Here is an 18751-nt window from a genome sequence, read left to right on the forward strand (position 1 = left end):
TTGGTTTATCTCGCTTTTTTATAGTGAATTGTTAATTTCTGTCATCCTTCTGTTGGAGAGCTCTTATGCTGGAAAGCCAGCTGCTAGGTTCTCTGAAAAAACATGAGACGAAAGCAGAACTAAATTCGCCCTTGTTGGCTCCTCTTTGTTTTTAAAATATCCCAAATGTAATCCACAAATTTTCTCTAACTGGAAAAACTAATAACACTACATTTAGGGATGATCTGATGGGTAAATGTATTTATTATTTAGGGTTTTTTAATTCCTTTAAGGAGCTTCAGGGCAACACAGATGGATTCCCCCATTCTTTTTTCCCAATACCACCCAATGAGCTTTATGGCAGATTCAACAGAAAGTGAACGAATCCTAGTCTGATTCGCTAACCGTTATGCATCACTGGCTCTCAATAAAGCTTTCCTCACCTGTGAGGAAATTAGGCTGAGATCACAGGGCTGGATTCGTGCTGGTTTTTACTACCTTGGGTTAAGACCTTCTGTTTTATGAGAATGAAGGCCCCAATTTAATTTAAGAAAATGTTCATCTTGGGAAGATTTTAATGGTGGACAATTTTGAGAAAGTGATTTGGGCACACTCTTGTTTATCTTAATACTGAATCTTGATGGGGAAATGGCTTGTGTGAATAATTATGGGCAAGGATACAGGGATTACAATTCTTGATTTTAAAAATTGGGTTAAGAATCATACTCCGATTTTAAAAACTTCATTAAGTTTCTCCCTTATGGAAATAAGGGAGTTCAGTCTCTGGCTAGACTGAATAAAATGTTCCATATCAGAAGACGTAAGGGTCAGAAATATTCTGCGCAAGACTGGGCTTTTTTTCATTGATGGTGGGGATGCAATGGTATCCAAATGTTAAGATATATATATATAAGTGTTATTTATATAAGTTATGTAAGTGTTATTTTTCAAAGGACCAACAGGAACTCAAAGGCTGTTGAGTTCCTGATGGTTGATTATACTGATGAACCTTTTAGTTTACTTCAAGAGGGTAAGAATTGTTTCAGTATTTGGGTCTAGCAAGTAGAGAGGCCATATCTCAATTGCAGAGCTCATGCTTTTCATCTGAGTTGCCAGCTCCATGTTGGAATATTCCTGGAGATTTGGGGGGTGGAGCCTGGAGAGGGTGGTGTAAGTAGTCAGTTCCTGCCTCCACCATATTTAATAGCTGTTTGATAGCTGCCTGCAATATAAAAATCGCAGGGCCCCTGGATTAATGCAGCCTGATCTACAACAGGGGGAATTTCAGCCAGAGCTGCTGAGTCCCATCCAGGAGATCAAGCATGAATAGGACATTGATGCAAATGCAGAGTGACCACGGTGATTGTATTTACTGCCTTCCCAGCTGCGGGCATGAGTGGTGATAAGACAGGCTCTCGTTGAGTCACCCTTCTTAGGACATTAGATTTTGCATTTCCTTTCACACATCCCGGTAGCAAGTAATCAAAGTAATCAAACCTTTTTAATTCCCAGGAATTGACCTTTAAGGTCTTTGTTGCAACAGCTGAGGGGGCTGTCCAGCCTCAGGACACATTTTTCCCTATAAGAACCAGGGCTCTGGTGCCATTCAAATCATGCATGCTTTCTGGATCCCTTAGGGTCACTCTCCCTAAGGCTCTCTCTCTTGGCCAAGAACACTGGACATTTGAAGCTCTTCCTCCATGGATGACACTACTCTTCGGATAGATAATTATTGCCCTGAAATCCCTAAAATCAATTCCACCTTCACCCCTGCTTTTCCTAGGCATCTTGTGCGAGAGAGAATTTTCCCCCTTTTTTAAGATCACTAGTCTTGTCTGCTACATTGGGGAAGGGACCCCGTAAATACTGGTGGAGATATCCTGTTATCATTCTCACATAGCCTTCCTCCTTGCTGCGAATTCCCCCATTTACTTGCAAGGAGACCCATTCCCAGTAACAGTGGGGTTTGGGGAGCAGAGGGATCTCAGCAGGTTATAACACCATAGAGTCCACCCTCCAAAGCTGCCATTTTCTCTAGGGGAACTGATCTTTGTGGCCTGGAGATCAGTTGTAATTCTGGGAGATCTCCAGCCACCCCCTGGAGGTTGGCAACCCTACTTTTTATGCAGAAAGTCCCGGGTTCAATCCCCTGCCACCTCCAGTTAAAAGCATCTCAGGAAGCAGATGTTGGGAAAGACATTTTGACTGCGACTGGGGAGCTGATGACAATGTAAACAATATTGAGCTAAGAGGGCCAGATGTTTGACTAGGCCTGAGGCGATTTCATATGACAGCATAATGGTGGACAGTCTCTGGTAGACTAGTTTGGTTTATTTTATATACTTATACCACCATATCCAAGGCACCTCCAAGACAGCATGGTGTAGTGGTTAGTGTGTCAGACTAGTATCTTGGAAACCCAAGTTAAAATCCCAGCTCTGCTCACTGGGTGACCTTGGCCCAGTCATTCTCTCTCAGCCTAACTTGAAGTGGTTGTTGCTAAGATAAGGCAGAGAGGAGGAGGGGAGAGCAATATTGTAAGCCACTTCAGGTCCCCATTGAGTAGAAAAATAGGGTAGAAGCAGGGCTTTTTTTCTGGGAAAAGAGGTGGTGGAACTCAGTGGGTTGCCCTCGGAGAAAATGGTCACATGGCCCCTCCCCATGATCTCCAGACAGAGGGGAGTTTAGATTGCCCTCCGCGCTGCTCAGCGGCTCGGAAGGCAATCTAAACTCCCCTCTGTCTGGAGATCAGGGGGCAAGGCCACCAGCCGTGTGACCATTTTCAAGAGGTTCCAGAACTCCGTTCCACTGCGTTCCTGCTGAAAAAAAGCTCTGGGTAGAAGTATCTAAATGAAGTTCACTGCAGAATAAAAATCCCAGATGATATATATACCCAATCTGGTCCAAATTTTTAAAAAATAGCAACAAGGATTATCAGTAAAAACGTGTCCCCCCCAAAAAAGGAAGCATGCAACAATTGGTTGTATTAAGGGTTAAAGAAAGAACATTTAATGCTAGCTTGGGAGCTGAATGAAAGACTTTAAAATATTCAGCATTCAGCAGCCTTTCAGATCTTGGCAGTTCACATCTTTTTTTTAATGTGGATTTCTGAATTTGACTGGCAAATCTGGATTTTGAGTGTGAATTTTCCTTTCAAAATGTCAGCTTTTGGGACTAGAACAGGACTCTGTGTCTCTACCTCCCCTCTTTCTGGTAACTTCTAGTATACCACAATGAACAGTGTGATATTATCCCATGGCTCATCTCCCGACTGAACGGCAGCCTATGATGTCATGCCACATACTGAGTAATAGTACTTGCCAAGGAATGACAGAGGAGAGAGATGTTCCTCATAAAACTGGGCTGATCAAATTGCTTTGTGTCAAAATGACAATCTCGGTCACACTCAATGTGTCATCAAGAGTCAAATACAGATATCAGATTTGTGGGGAATGTTTAGCAAATACCTAAAGAAAGATGGTGTAGTGGTTAGAACACTGGACTAAGATCCAGGAAACACAGGTTCACATCTCTGCTATGTAAGCTTGTCGGGGTGATATTGCTGTCTCAGCCTAACCTCCTTTGCAAGAATTATTGTAAAATAGCAGAGGAGAGAATGAGGTATGTTACTTTAAGTCACCATTGGGCAGAAAAGCAAGGTGTAGTCTTTTTTATTATTTTCATGCTGCCTTTCTACCCAAAATAGAGTCCTCAAGGCATCAAACAACAGATAATTAAAACATTAAAATTACATTTAAGATACATATATAAATACAGTAAAAACATAATTGACATATAAACAAACAACATAGAGAAAACCTGGGAGGAGGGCCAGTAAGAGTTTATTGGGGTAAAAGAAGTAAATATATAGAGGTGAATATCCAGGGAATATGTGACACCAAAGTTCCTAGGAGAATTTTGGGGAGCCATTTATTTCCAGCTCCAGTTGAAATCGACCTTTGAGACCCTGCCAAGGCCACGGTGTTGCAAAAATTTGCAAGATCTGGTTGATCTGGTGCAATTTTGCCCAAAATAATTACACCATTCCAGAGAACGTTGAAGAGGAAAAGAAGTTATTCCATGAATAAAATGGGAACAGAATTTCAAGCAAGTAAAACACTCTGAGCCCACCCAAATTAAGCAGGGGGAGGTCTTTTATACCTTGCCTTTCTGAGACAAAGCCCTTTTCTGAGACAAAGCCCACCTTCTTGCTGAAGCGAAACGTCCTTCTCTTTTCAGCTCTAAGTGAAAATGTATTTCTTATCTAGCTGGTTTGAACCGGCTTTGTACAGCTCTGTTCTCTTGCTGTCTCAGCTATGTTCTGTACAGCTACATTTTCAAGGCCAGGCAAGCTTAAACTATTTCGAATGGCATGCTGGTAATATGGCAGTGTTCTGGCTCATTTCGCTCACGTGATGTTGCACAGAGAGAGCTGTGGGTGAGATGCAATGGGCCTATTTTTGCCATCCCTGACTCATTTCCCCTCCACAATTGCAGCTCCTTTCCGCCCACACCTTGAGCCATTGAAAGGCACCCCCCCTACCTTCCCACTAACTGTGTCAAGGATTATTCTTCCCATTTTCCTGCCTCTCCCTCCCTGGGTTTGCCAATTAGCATCCAGGGCTGGTTTTCAGTGGCAACTAAGATTCATGACAAAGCAAAGACAGTTACCCAGACGGCTGGGCGTGAAAGGGCTAATAACTGTTGCATTGTGTCAAACTTTGATCCTGGTTATTATACCCATCTATGTTCACTTTGCAGAATAAAGAATGCTTTGCGTGTAAGAGTAAAAAGATCCATAAGAAGGGTCCGGCGGGGGGGGGGGGCAGTACTCAAGCAGTTTTCTCTCCTTGAGACTTTTGTATTGCTAAAATAGCTAAGAAATTTTTCTTTCCTCCTCCTTACCTGAAAAACATCATGAATTTAGGCAAGATTTTCTGAAGGACTGAGGCGGGGGAGGTAATTTTTTTTTTTAATTTTAGCAAATTAATACCCTGGTTTTCATATTAAATGCATAAAGTGGCTTGCAATAGAACACAGAAAGTACAATTAGATTAAAAGCATCAAAAATTCCATAAAATCACAAAACAGAGTCATATTGAAGACCCCAGACATAACAATTACAGCATCCAACGCTGTCAAAGGCCATTCTTCCCTGACCTGGATGGCCCAGGCTAGAGTGCTCTCCTCTGAAGTTAAGCAGGGTCAGCCGTGGTTAGCACTTGGATGGGAGACCATCTACGCAGAGGCAGGCAGTAGCAAACCTCTGAATGTCTCTTGCCTTTAAAACCCTATGAGGGGGTCATCATAAGTTGATGGTAACTTAAATGGGGGGGGGAGCACTTCTGAAAGGCCAGCAAAGAAGGAGGGAAGGAATTCTACAATCTAGGAGCTGCAGCCAAGAAGGCCGCCTTGTAGACTCACCACTAGCAAAGAGCATTTAGGGCTGCCTTTGTGGATCCTGCAGCAGGGCTCTCTGTATGCTCTCTGGAGCCAAGTTGCTTTATTTATTTTACTGATTTATTTTGCATTTGAAAATTGTTTCTTGGATTGCATTTGAGAGTTAGTGTGGTATAGTGGCTACGGTGATGGACCAGGCTCACTTCTCTCCTTTACCATGGAAGCTTGCTGGGTGACCTTGGGCCAGTCACACACTCTTTGTCTAATCTATGCCACAGGGTTATTGTGAGGAAAAGATGGAGGAGAGAAGAAAGATGTAAGCCACTTTGGGACCCTGTTGGGGAGAAAGGTGGGGTATAAATAAAGTAAAATAAAAATAAAAATTATGTGTGCTGGTCCATTAGACCTAACTTTTGCAGTAGTATTCAATCCGAGTGTACAGCAGAAACAACCCAAGATTAGACTTGATTTAGTGAAGACCATGCAAGTGGTAAATTTTAGACGTTTCTTGAGGCAGCCCTTCCAATTAGGAATGTTTCTGAAATTCTCCTCCTCCAATTTTTCCCTGGATTTTTGGAGTTTCGAATCTTGTTTCCAAAGTTGAGCTGATGCATTAGGAATCCTCTGCTGTTCCATTTTAATTTCTAAATTTTGCACCAAGCCACACATATGTGCAGTTTGTGGTAGTGTTCACCTTCATCGGTGTGTCTTTTTCTTTCCTGCTTCACATTAGCAAGTTGCAAATACACACTAACAAAACACAGCAAAAAAGCAATCTTGCTGAAGAATCAGATTCGTTCCTTGGGATGTCACCAATGTGCAGGAATGGGGCCTTTCCACACTGCTTACTTTCAGTCGCAATGAGCCGGAACATCGCGCAAAAAATGCAGAAGATCGCTTTTTCTCGTGCAAGATTTGCCCGACATCACGCAAATCTCACGCAAGAAAACGCGATCTTCCACGTTTTTTGCACGATGTTCCGGCTCATTGAGACTGAAGGTAAGCAGTGTGAAAAGGCCCATGCTTTGTAGTTAAAAAATTGCAGAAAAAGAATCTTTATGCAGTCATACACTATAAAAAAAAGAATATTGATGCAACCACACATATGGGGATTATATGTGTGTGTCTTGCAGTAATTTGTGACAGTGCATGCATATATCAGTAACACAGAGAGGGGAAATGAGAATATGAAGGAATACAATTACATATGCTTCAGAATTAAGATTAGAAATTCTCCTAGTTAAACAAGAATTGAGGAGAAACGAGAGACGTTTAGTAGCTGTGGATTATCTGAGTTCTGCCTACCTGCTTGAAGGTCCTGCAGCCTTCTCCACACCAATTGGTGGCCTAATGAGCAAACTGTTGCAGCCTGATGCCTCTTGTACTTCCGTTTCAGGCACGGTAGCCATGGACCTACAAAATACCGAATGTCGACCTGCCAACAACAGCAAGCTCACCCTTCCTGCAGAGAACGGCTCAGGGAAAAGGAGGCCCAGCATCGCCCCGGTCCTGGAGGTGGCCGACAGTTCTTCCCTCTTACCTTGTGATATGCTCAGCGACCAATCAGAGGACGAGATGACTCAGTCAGACGATGAAGGCCTTACTGTTATAGAGTTAGTGAGCCATTGGTTAATCTCTTTGTTTCAGGATTAGAGTCACGGAGACAGCAGGTGAAGTGATGAAACGGTTCCTATGCTGTGTTCAAATGCAAATGCTGGAATCGCATGATTTGCCATTTTTTTTGCCTTTAAAAAAAGTTCCCTTCATCAAGAAAACCAGAGTATCAAGGTTCTATTCTAGCCAGGTCTCTTGCTTGCTAGTTTTTAACATGCAGGGAAAAGTTTGTCTCTGAGAGAGAAGCATTCAGTCATGCCACACCCTACCCGTAGTGTGAAGCAATGTGGGCATGGAACATGATTGACAGCATCGCAGACACCTGCTTTTACATAAACATCACAAAGGAGGAGAACTTGGCCTTCATATTCAAACAAGAAGAGAAACACATTATTTCTGCTATTTCTGTGAATTAGGCATCAGTGCAAGTGAGGTTTTAGACCTAAGTATCCACTGGGATTCTTGCAAGTTTCTCCTGCCTGAACCCCAAATAAGTCCTTTGTAGGCAGAAACCAGGCGTCTTTCTAGTCCCACCACTAACTGATCAGAGGCAGGAACTGCAGGATTTTCAAGCCAGCAGAGAGAAACCAGGGGGAAGTCTAGCTGAGGAATCAAGTGATCAGAAAGTGCTGGTCACTGTCTCCAACTGTACAAGCCCCAGAGCTGCCATTGCGCATCCCAACTGAGCAGCGGTTCACCCAAGGAAGCCATTTCCAGTGTTTGCCAGGCCTCTTCCACCCCCAACCTACCTGGCTTGCTATTCGCCTCCTGCATTTTTACCTCACCTTTCTTCTGGGGAGCTCCGGATGGTGTATATGGTTCTTCTCTCCCCTCTTCGTTCCCACAGTAAGCCTGTGAGGTAGGTTAGGCTGAAGGGGCGACTGGTTCAAGCTCATGAAATGAGTGGCATCCAGGGCTCTGACTGGGGGTGTCTCCAACGCTAACCACTAACTGTCAGTCTTCTTCAGGCTCGGTTGTTCTGTCTGGCCCTGCAATGTCACTATTTGCCTGACCTCAGGTTTTCTCGCCTTTTTTTCCCTTTGACAAACTGCTACCGAAGAAAAACAAGCCAATCCTGGATGTGTTTTTTCCCCTCGAGATATGGCTGGGCTGTCCTACAGTCGGGAAGGGCTGAGCCGAGTGCTTGGTGGTGGAGAGCGCCCTCAAGTCATAGCTGGTGTATGGCGACCCCTAGTGGGGTTTTCATGGCAAGAGACATTAAGGGGTGGTTTGCCTTTGCCTGCCTCTGCAACCCTAGTCTTCGTTGGAGGTCTCCCATCCAATTACTAGCCAAGGCCGACCTTGCTTTACTTCTGAGATTGGACGAAATCAGGCTCACCTGGGCTATCCAGGTCAGGGCTGAATGCTTGGCAGCCTGAAATCGTGCTCATTTTGGACATAGGGATTTCACCCAGCAAAATACAGTGCAAAGCCCCCCTTTCATCTTGAAGTTCCTTTAATCGTATCTTTGTGAACTATGGTGGCTGAGCTTAATCTACTAAGGTTTCTTTGATCACCCGCTTTTACCATCTAGATGCCTCCTTCGTATCAGTGAAATACCCCTTGTAGTTAATTGAAAAGCACCAGAGAGTGTTGAAGTCTATGGGCACTACTGGAGATATTGCTTTATTTAACTTTGCTTTAATGAACACCCAGGTAAAGGAATAGCAGGTTTGACCTGCCTGGATAGTTAGAACACTGTACAGCTAATCATTTAAACTAGCCATAGCTACAGACCTCACCTGAGATCAGGTGTTTTCAAGTCCCCAAAGAACATTACTTTGAAATGCAGAGGCTGCATTTTACAACAGAAGAACTTATCTACTTCAAAGTCCTGCTAATAAGGTTGGCTGTATGGGTGGGTTATGGCGTGTAAAAAGCCATCAGCTCTCTGCTCCATCTATTAGAAGTCCCAGCAAGAATCCAGCCTGCTGTTCTGCCAAAGCAGTGCCATACATTTTTATTATTATTTCTTGCGCTAAAAGTCTATTTGCATAAATTAACCTCCTATTAATGGTTTTCTGCTTCATTTCAGCTGTATTACTGGGTGGCATTCCTCTTTAATTTGCTGCTACCGAGACCCCAGCTGAGCCAGTGGGAGAAATGCTTTATTTTTGGTGGCATCGCAGTGCCATCATGTGGATGTATTTGGGAAAGCTGAAATGTTTTGAGAGATCCCTAAATGAGAGCCAAAGTAGATGCAATGGTGTCTGTGGACACCACCACCACCATTTTAGAAAGATTAAATATGCTGCTAAGAACTGAACCCTCAGCATAGTGGGCTGTGGTGTTCTTGTTTGCTCCACCCCACGTACCTTTTCAAGTGCTGAAACACCCCAATGGTAATGTCCCTAGGTTGGACCCATGCATGCTGTCACGCTGACCTTGGCCCTAAGTCTCAAGCTGAATCCTGATCACATCTCCTTTTGTTCTCCAGGTATGTGAAAGGATATCCTCCCAACTCGCCCTACATCGGAAGTTCTCCCACATTATGCCATCTTTTACCCGTCAAGGCTCCTTTCTGCTGCTTGCGCTTGGATAAGGTGAGAGCAGAGACGTCTGAACAAGCCCCTTTTCTAGCTCTCCCTCCCTCCCCTATCATAGACATTTAATGAGAAAAAAACTGGTGTGAGAAAATGGAAAATAAAGGCTCCTCAGTTTCAATTTGCACAATTGGAAGTTCCATAAAATCATAAAACAGAATCAGACTGAAAAGGGATTAGCAAAATTTAAAGGGGAGGTTATCGCATCAGCGGGCCTGCAAATTCAGTAGTATCCCAGGTAAGAGGCTGTGTTTATTCAGATCAGTGTCTTTGGTTCTGTCTATCTGTCTCTCCAGTGTGTTTTTATCACCCAGGGTTCAAAGAATATTCCAGGTTCTCTCGGCCTTCCCCGGGCACTAAACTACACGAGACGCCCGACACGAGTCGGGATATTGCAAGTAGTCGGCAGGAGGATGGGAGGGAAAGAGTTGGTGAGGGGAGCCTGAAAAGAGCTTTCTGCCACTGCTAGCCGCCTGTCAGCTTCGGGCTTGGCTCTCTTCGGGCTCCCCTCAGTGAATCTTTCCCTGCCATCCTTCTGGCTCTGCTGCTGCTGTTCTGCAAAAGTCCACTCCGCTCAGGTTTCCCTACGGGAGCTCAGGGGGCAGGGGGCATGTCAGAGCAGCAGCAGCAGGACAGGAGGGAAAGAGTCAATGAGGGGAGCCCAAAGCTGCCAGGCAGATAGCAGCAGCAGAAGGAGCTGCTGAGGGTCTTGCTGCCGCCACTGCTGCTGCTAGACTCAACCATCCCTTCTCACAGAAAGGGGAAGGAGACTCCTTCCCCTCTATGTGAGAAGGGATGGTTTAGTCCAGCAGCGGTGGTGGCAGCTCCTACTACCGTTGCTGGCCACCTGGTAGCTTCAGGCTCTCCTCGCTGACTTTTTCCTTCCCGTCCTGCTACACTACCTAGGTAAACTTGCGAGAACGTGACACGAGTCAGGCGTCTCGTGTAGTTTGGCCCAGATCCTAGCCTGACTCCAACTGTTCACCACAATGGTTTTGCTTCCTGTAGAGCAGTGTTCTTCAATCTGTGGGTCAGGACCCTCTTGGGTGTTACAGATCTAGGGGCCTTTATAAAGGTATTTTTCTATTTCTTGGTTGCTGTTTGGAAGAACCTTCTCCTATTGCATATATATTGAGAGCAAGGATGCCACACCTCCTGCCTTTTTATCACAGGTCAATTCAAAGAGGCCTCGCCATCTGCAAAAGATCTCTTTCACTTTCTTCCACTCCCCGCACACTGTCTGGCCATCCCCATCAATGAATCCTCCCGCATTCAGTGCATATGGTTGTGGCATGAAATCCCCTCCTCAATTTCAGATGAGAGTTTGGAGATGCTCTCTCAATTAATGTGCCCTAGGCTGCTCCATCAATACCCAGTCTATTGAGGGGGTCTTCAGGGGGCATCTTTGCCAGGATCCCCAGAATTCCTGGCCCTGGGCAAAAAATAAAAGAAATACAGTAATTGCATCAGGGTGGTTGCGTTTCCCATTCCTTATTCCAGAAAAAGCTCTCTTTTCTCTATACTGCTTTCTCTTCTCCTTTCTCCTGCTCATATTGCAAGAAGTCCCCAATGAATGAGAAGCTTTACAAGATCAAAGGAACAAGAAATAGGATGTGGCAGGGATCTGGGAAGAAATTGTGGGGAGGGGGGAGCATCAGGAGGAAAAGAGCTGGCACAGCAGGGGGAGATCTGAGTGAAAAGACTAATTCATTGCTTGTGCCATGCCTGATTATGGTCTTTGATCAGCTGCCAATACCAGATGTTTGCACGTACCAGATAAAGCTTGTTTAGCATCCAAACACTTTGGACATATTGCACAGCTGTATACCAAGCAGGGTGTGGAATACAGCCAGTGGAAAGGGGGGTGGGGGAGGGAGGGTCTCATTACCTGCCTTCTATCTGCAGTCCAGCCTGCGGGAGAGGCAGGTCTTCACATATCCACTTAATAATAATAGTGCTTATGTACTACTCTTCTAGTCAGATTAGTGCCCCACTCAGAGCAGTGAATAAGATCCGTGCTATTATCATCCCCACAATCCAGCTGGGGAGCTGGTGCTGAGAGGAGCAGCTTACAGAAGCCCACCTGCTGAACTCACGGCAGTGGTGAGATTCAAACCAGTAGAGTGCTGATTCGCAACTCAGCCACTTAACCACCATGCTACAGCAGCTCTTAAAAAATTTCCAACCCTTCTTCCATTACTCTTGGGGAAAAACATCTGAAAAGCAGAACATGGGAAAGGTTTGTTCACATGCTTGCAATGAGGAGTGGCAGATTTCCCCCTGCTCCCATTCCTTTATTCAGGGCTTTTTTTCTGGGAAAAGAGGTGGTGGAACTCAGTGGGTTGCCCTCGGAGAAAATGGTCACATGGCTGGTGGCCCCGCCCCCTGATCTCCAGACAGAGGGGAGTTGAGATTGCCCTCCATGCCACGGCGCAGAGGGCAATCTAAACTCCCCTCTGTCTGGAGATTAGGGGGTGGGGCCACCAGCCACGTGACCATTTTCAAGAGGTTCCGGAACTCCGTTCCACCGCGTTCCTGCTGAAAAAAAGCCCTGCCTTTATTGCTCTAGAATGCATCTATGCTGTGTTCTGCTTGTCCTTTGTTCTGGTTCAATTTGGAGAATTTTAAAACTAATTTCAAAGTTGGCTTATGCATAGTTTGACACCACAATTAGTTCCTTCCTATCTTTTGCCTCACTCCTGTCTCCAGTGTTACCACATTGATAAAACCCTGCCCCCAAGCAATTTTAACATGTTTTTATGTATGCTTGCATCAAGAGTCTTTGTTTCGATGATGTGCTCCTGTGCATTGGTAGAAGCATATAAAGATACAACTGTAGGTACAATCACATTTGGATACAACTGTAGGAACAGTCACATGCAACTTGATACAACTGTAGGTACAATCACATTGGGATTGGTTTTCAGCTGTGTTATATCCAGCCCAAATGTCACCTATTTCTGTGGGTTTGGTAATCTGCAAATATGTTTAAATGTAATTGTTGACCCATCAGTGAAAAGACAGGTGAATAATTACCTTCAGTTCTTGAGTTAGCGGATGGCAGTACTTCTTATGCATTTATTTTCTTATAGTGGTAAACTTATAAATGTAAGTAACCACAGGTTAAAATAAAGCATAAAATGATGGGAAATGTGAATTATTTTTCATTTTTCTTTCCAGGGTTGCAAGCACAACAGTTATGAAGACGCTAAGGCTTATGGCTTTAAAAACAAACTAATAATTGTTTCTGCTGAGACTGCTGGAAATGGGCTCTACAACTTCATTGTCCCCCTCCGTGCATATTATCGGTCGCGGAAAGAGTTAAACCCTATTGTATTGTTGCTGGACAACAAGTAAGTGCTTCTCCAGCTGGGCTTTTCCACCTATTTCAGAGTGCATTTTATATCTGATGCTCCAGTAAATTTTAATCCAGTTTGTGAGTTTCACCCTGGCCCTTGAGGTTCCTTCCAGTTTATGCCCCAGCCTAGAGAACAGGAGGATAGCTTGATCTCATCAGATCTCAGAAGCTAGGCAGGGTTGGCCCTGGTTAGTACTTGGATGGGAGACCACCAAGGAAGATGAGGGTCACTATGTGGAGGCAAGCAATGGAAAACCACCTTTGTTCATCTCTTGCCTTGAAAACCCTAAGTTGCCTGTGAATTAATGGCACTTCTAACACCACTTGGGGAAAGTAAGCAGCAACCATGCAAAAGGCAAGCTGGATGCTAGGAATTATTAGGGGAAAGACTGAAAATCTAACTAACAGCATCATAATGCCTTTATATAATCTGTGGTGGTACCACATCTGGAATACTATATGGAGCTCTGGTCACTCCATCTCAAAGAGGACTGGAAAAGATGCAGAAAAGGATTTTCCAAAGGATGACAGGGTTCATAAGGAGCAACTTCCCTGAGAAGAATGATGAATGAGTTAGAATGTGTCCCAAAAATGTCTATGGGGAAATATGATAACGGTTCATTAAAAGATGCACAATGTGGAAAAACTGGATAGAGAGAAACTTTTCTCCCTTCCACAAATAGGGACAGAGCAAAGCAAGCCCTTCACGCAAAGTACAGTTTAACTCTTGGAATTCACTGCTGCCAGATGTTGTATGGCCATGGGTAAAGCTGGCTGGCTTCAAAAACTGTATAGAGAAATCCATGTACCACATAAGTAATTTAAGAGCATAAATAGAAGTTACCTCTGGACTAGTCTCCCGTGCAGATGATCGAGTCTGGGGCATGTGAAGGATGGCTGGGGACCTTTAGGTGGGGGGTTGGCTGCTGAAATTCCAAATTCTTACTGTCCAGATAAATTACAGCTACTGTTGTACAATGTGCCATCTCAGACACTATTGTGTAACACATACACACACAGAGATCCCGGTAACTGGCCAAGATGCTTGTCTTTTTTCCATCTACTGTTTTTGGAATGTACTTTATGGTGTTAGGCTGCAGACAGAGGAAGGCCTGTGAGATCTGTGAGAGTAACACGCTATCTGGCTTGCTGCCCTCACTAAGCCTCTGAGCAAGCTGATGTCTGGTTTTTCATCTGCCACCAATTTAATTACTGCAAATGTTACATATTTTATTCCAATTACAAACTATCTGTGATACATTTGCCCAATGTATACCCCATTTCACATTTTTACATCTTGATTGTATCTAGGGATGGATAAACACAGCTGTGTGCCTGTGTTTGTCCACTGCAAGATAAATATTTGCAAGCATTCCATGCCAAACACTCAAAAATGTTCCATGCGTGTTCCTGAGCATTCAACAGGATGCTCACAAAACTGATGCACGTGCTAAGTTGGGAACCCATCCAGAGGCATACACCCCTCCCCTCTATCCCAGACTGGCTGCTGCTACCCATCAGCCCAATGTTGCGATGCCTTCTTGGCACAGCCCAGACAAGTGAGATGCCCATCCAGGGCTACAGCCATGTCACGACAAGCCTACTAGAGGCCAAGAATGCTGCTACGGCTTGTGAGTATAGGCCTGCCCACGAACTGTTCATCAGCACCCAAGCATGTTGTTTGTGAGGACTGGAGCATAACTAATTGGCAGGTGCCATTTTTATTTCACACTAGTTATGCAGGGAGGAAGAAATCCATGCCACACCTGACAATATTAGTGTTGTCAGCTGGAGAACTGGCCATTTACATCAAAGCAAAGCCACAAGCCATGTTTTAAAAAGCCTTAATGAAATATTTTACTTTTGCTATTTCCTTTTATAGGCCTGATCATCATTTTCTGGAAGCGATCTGCTGTTTCCCAATGGTTTACTATATGGAAGGCACTATTGATAAGTAAGCATCCCTAGGCCATCTGGGTTTCTACACGAGAGATGGGCATGAACCAAAATTCGAACCAAAGTTCATGATGAGCCAGGCCAGTTCGTGGTTCACGAACCAGTGGTTTGTCAGATTCCATTTCCAACGAACCATCACAAACTTTAGGCTGGTTTGTTTGGTTCATTTTTTGGTTCATCACTGCAGACAGCCTGGCACCAATCAATCAGATTCCTAGGCAACAGGGGATGGACTTCCTGCAGACCTTCTGCTGACCCGGAAGTGACGGTTTGCCGACCTGAATGTGACATTTTCATGAACTAAACAAACTGGTTTGCCAACCAGGGCAGGTTCGTGAAAGTTCGTGGTTCATGAAATGCGACAAACCACGAACTGCATGGTTCATTTTCCCCCTATGTTTTTGTGCCCATCTCTATTCTACACTATAAGGGATAGAAACTTGGTGTATGTTTTTATGCTTATATTCTCTGGTCAGTTCTCATTTCCAGTCTGCCGCTGGATGTACACACACTGGCCTTTGGAGGTTCCTGCAGACTTTCTGCTCTTTCTGCAGTAACTTTTCTGCAGATCGCAGAAAATTCTGGAGCAAGATCTAAAGCGCTCACTCAAGCCCTGGTCTACACATGCAGCAGAATGAAGTGGTAAAATGCTGGGATGATAGTGTGGTCAAGACTCCATGTCCGAAAGACAGCTGGGGAGGAACTGCATTTGTGAATGCTCTGCAGTTAGAAAACCAGCACAGCAGGCAAAGGCTGGCTTTTCTCCCTGATGTGTAACTTTTCTTTTTGCAGCAAGTTCTCCCCCACTCTAAAATGGCATGCTGCATCTGCAGACACATAGGCAGTTCTGCCACCTCATTCTGCTGCACATGGGGAAAGTGGATGGGAAATGTTGAAATGCAAAATTATTTGTATCCTCCCTTTCTCCTGAAAGGGCTCCAGACAGCTCACAAAAGAATGTCCTGTCTTCCTTGCCAGCTCTGGCTGCCCATTCTACAGCAGTGGCTCTGCAGCCAAGAAATAACAGGCATGGGCAGAGGAGGGTCATGTCTTCTGAATGGAGGGGATAATTTATTCATTTCATTCATTAAAATACCCATCCCACCTTTCCCATTGCCAGTGGGGGCTCAAGGCAGTTTACAACAATCCATATGCACTAGTAATATAACAATTAAAATAGATGCAGCAGAAAAGAGAAAGAGTCCAGTAGCATCTATAAGACTAACAAAATTTGTGGTATGAGCTTTCATGAACCACAGCTCACTTCTTCAGATGGATGAACAAGACATCCAGAAAGGGCAGTAGCAAGAACTGGGAGGGCAGCGGGGGGAGGGGGGACAGACAGACTATGATTTTCCAGGAACCAGGACATTGAAACTACGCTGGGAAACAGAGGGAAGGTGGAGCATGTGGTCATAGCTGGACAGGGCTCTCTGATAAGCTTCCAAGGGATCAAAGTTTCTCAGAAAATTACAGCTCCAGGCTGTTGAGATCCACAAAATGGTATTGTTCTACTTTGTAATTCCACAACCATTTCCAGCTCTTCCAAAGGCTGAGTTTGCATTTTGATGAATTCCTGGTGCCTCCCCCACCACCACCGCCCACGTGACCTCCTAATATGCTTCTGTCTTTCTAGCCTCGACAGTTTGCTGCAGTGTGGAATAATTTATGCAGACAATTTGGTGGTGGTTGACAAGGAGAGCACCATGAGCGCTGAGGAGGATTACATGGCGGATGCAAAGACTATCGTTAATGTCCAAACCATGTTCCGGTGAGGTGGGGGGGGCAGTGTATTTGTCTTATATAACAATGTGCAGTATGCCTGAAAACAGGAGTGCCAAACATGGTGCCTGTGGGTGCTATGGTGCCTGCTGACACCTTTCCTGGTGCCTACCTAGTGTTTTTAGAAAGTGGGGCCAGGCGTGGCTTTTCCCCAGCAGGGCTTCTGATTGGCCACTGGAGATTTGATTGGCTATGCAAATTAAAGGCCATCTTGTTAAACAGAGCTTATATCTAAAGTGCCCAAGGTGCGTTGAAGAGTTACTATTAGAAATAAGCATTAACTCTATCCATGACATTTTGTGGTCAGCTCTGCCTCATGCGGCAGCCATTTTGTGTTTATCTCTGCCTCCTGAAGCAGCCATTTTGTGGTTATGCCCTTCCCTCCCATGTCAGAATTCCAAAAGTGCCTGCAGAGTAAATATATAGAGGACCCCTGCCTAGAAGATTCTCAAAATTTATACCACCATGCGCTTTCATGATTCAGAGCTCACTTCTTTTTTTTAAAAGAAGTTACAGAGACTCAAGGTGAATGACAGAATGTAAGTCAATTCATTCAATAGGATGAGACATCTAATAAGTAATATAATAGGTTAGTGTGTGGGTTTGTATTAGCTGTCAAGTCACAGCCCGTAGAGTTTTCAAGGCCTGAATCATTCAGAGGTGATTTGCAATTGCCTGCTTCTGTCTCGCAAACTTGGTCTTCCTTGGTAGTTTCCCACCCAAATACTGACCAGGTCGAACCCTGCTTAGCAGTAGGGTTGTCAGGTGTCAGGTTTTCATCCAAACAGTTTGGTATTTTGTTGGACTGTCCAAGGGAAATGCACTCAGAATACCGGGCACCTGGGGGAGGGAGGAGAAAGGGGGGAAGGGAAGGGGAAAGTGAGGAAGAGGAAGGAGCATCATGGTGTGAAGGAAGCTGGCCCACATGTCACCGTGGAATAGGTGGGACTTGGTCAAGGGTTGGTGCCGCTCGCAGGCCAGGGCCACAACACCTCTGCCTCTCCACTCCCCGTTGAATGGCACATCGCCAGTAGGGCTAGGCTGGCCAGAAAGAGGAGGGCATGGTGCAGAGGAAGCCAGCCCATTCACTGATGCGGAACAGGTGGGAGTAGACTGGGCCAGGGGGCTGGTGCTGCTCACAAGCCAGGCCCACAATACTCCCACCTCTCCACTCCCCATCAAGTGGCATGTTGCCAGGAGGGCTAGGCTGGGCTGACCAGGCCAGCTCCCCACTGGCAGCCCCCCATTGCACAGCCCTGCCTCTGAGAGCCTTGGAGGCTGGTGCCCGCATAGCCTGGCATGATGACATTACTTCCAGAAATGATATCACTGGGCTAGAGCTGGGAGCGCATGCGTGGGAGGATCTTGCCTAAGGTGAGAATGAGGGCCCCCCCTCTCCCTGGGGTCCGGTTTTTGAGGAGAGACCACCTGGCAACCCTATTTAGCCACCAAGATCTGACGAGAGTGGGTTACCTGGACCATCTAGGATTACAGAAATCAGAAAGAAATCATAAGTATTAGACATGCTATGTTAAGCAATGCAGAGAATGGCTGCAGACAATGCAGTGAGAGCAAAATACTACGTATAGCAACAGATAATGCAGGCTGTGCAGAGTAGTATAGTCCACAGTCCCATTCCTTTTATTAAAGTACCTTGAACCGTTCCATTACAAGATAGCCCTGCCACCTTGCTGAAAGTTCCCTCCTGAACAATTCTGTTGTACATAGTTTGCAGAATGACAGAAGTGTGGGAGTCTTCCTGACCCGCTCAGGCAGACCATTCCCCAAGGATGGAAACAGAAGAAAATGCACGTGCGCGTGCAGTTGTTGATCTTGCCTGTTTGCAGGGTGGTACCTGCAGAATGCCCTGATCAGGTGAATGGGACTGTTGTGCTGAAACACAGGAGGAGAGGCAGATGCTCCAGAGCTCTATCTCACAAAAGCTTATGCTGGAATAAGTTTCGTTAGTCTTTAAGATGCCACAGGGTTTCTGTTTTATTTTGCTAGAATAGACTAACACAGCTACCCGTCTGGAATTAAAATGTACCTTTTACCATACGTCCTCCAAGGCAGGTTACAGAATCATTTGAAAACATCAACGATAAAATGAATAAAATAA

The 18751-nt window shown here is 45.0% G+C and overlaps 1 protein-coding gene across 2 annotated transcripts in view; it reads left to right on the top strand.

Moving 5' to 3' along the window:
* KCNT1 (potassium sodium-activated channel subfamily T member 1) overlaps positions 1 to 18751 on the top strand; it is a 184646-nt gene that overhangs the window by 146171 nt on the left and 19724 nt on the right. For both annotated transcript variants that reach the window (XM_054998023.1, XM_054998022.1), the window contains 5 exons: positions 6776 to 6992; positions 9431 to 9536; positions 12717 to 12889; positions 14777 to 14848; positions 16487 to 16621. In XM_054998023.1, the coding sequence (XP_054853998.1) occupies positions 6776 to 6992; positions 9431 to 9536; positions 12717 to 12889; positions 14777 to 14848; positions 16487 to 16621 (703 nt within the window). The remainder of the gene's footprint in view (positions 1 to 6775; positions 6993 to 9430; positions 9537 to 12716; positions 12890 to 14776; positions 14849 to 16486; positions 16622 to 18751) is intronic.

The sequence above is a fragment of the Eublepharis macularius genome, chromosome 14 (genome assembly GCF_028583425.1).
Source record: "Eublepharis macularius isolate TG4126 chromosome 14, MPM_Emac_v1.0, whole genome shotgun sequence".
NCBI classification, from domain to species: Eukaryota; Metazoa; Chordata; class Lepidosauria; order Squamata; family Eublepharidae; genus Eublepharis; species Eublepharis macularius.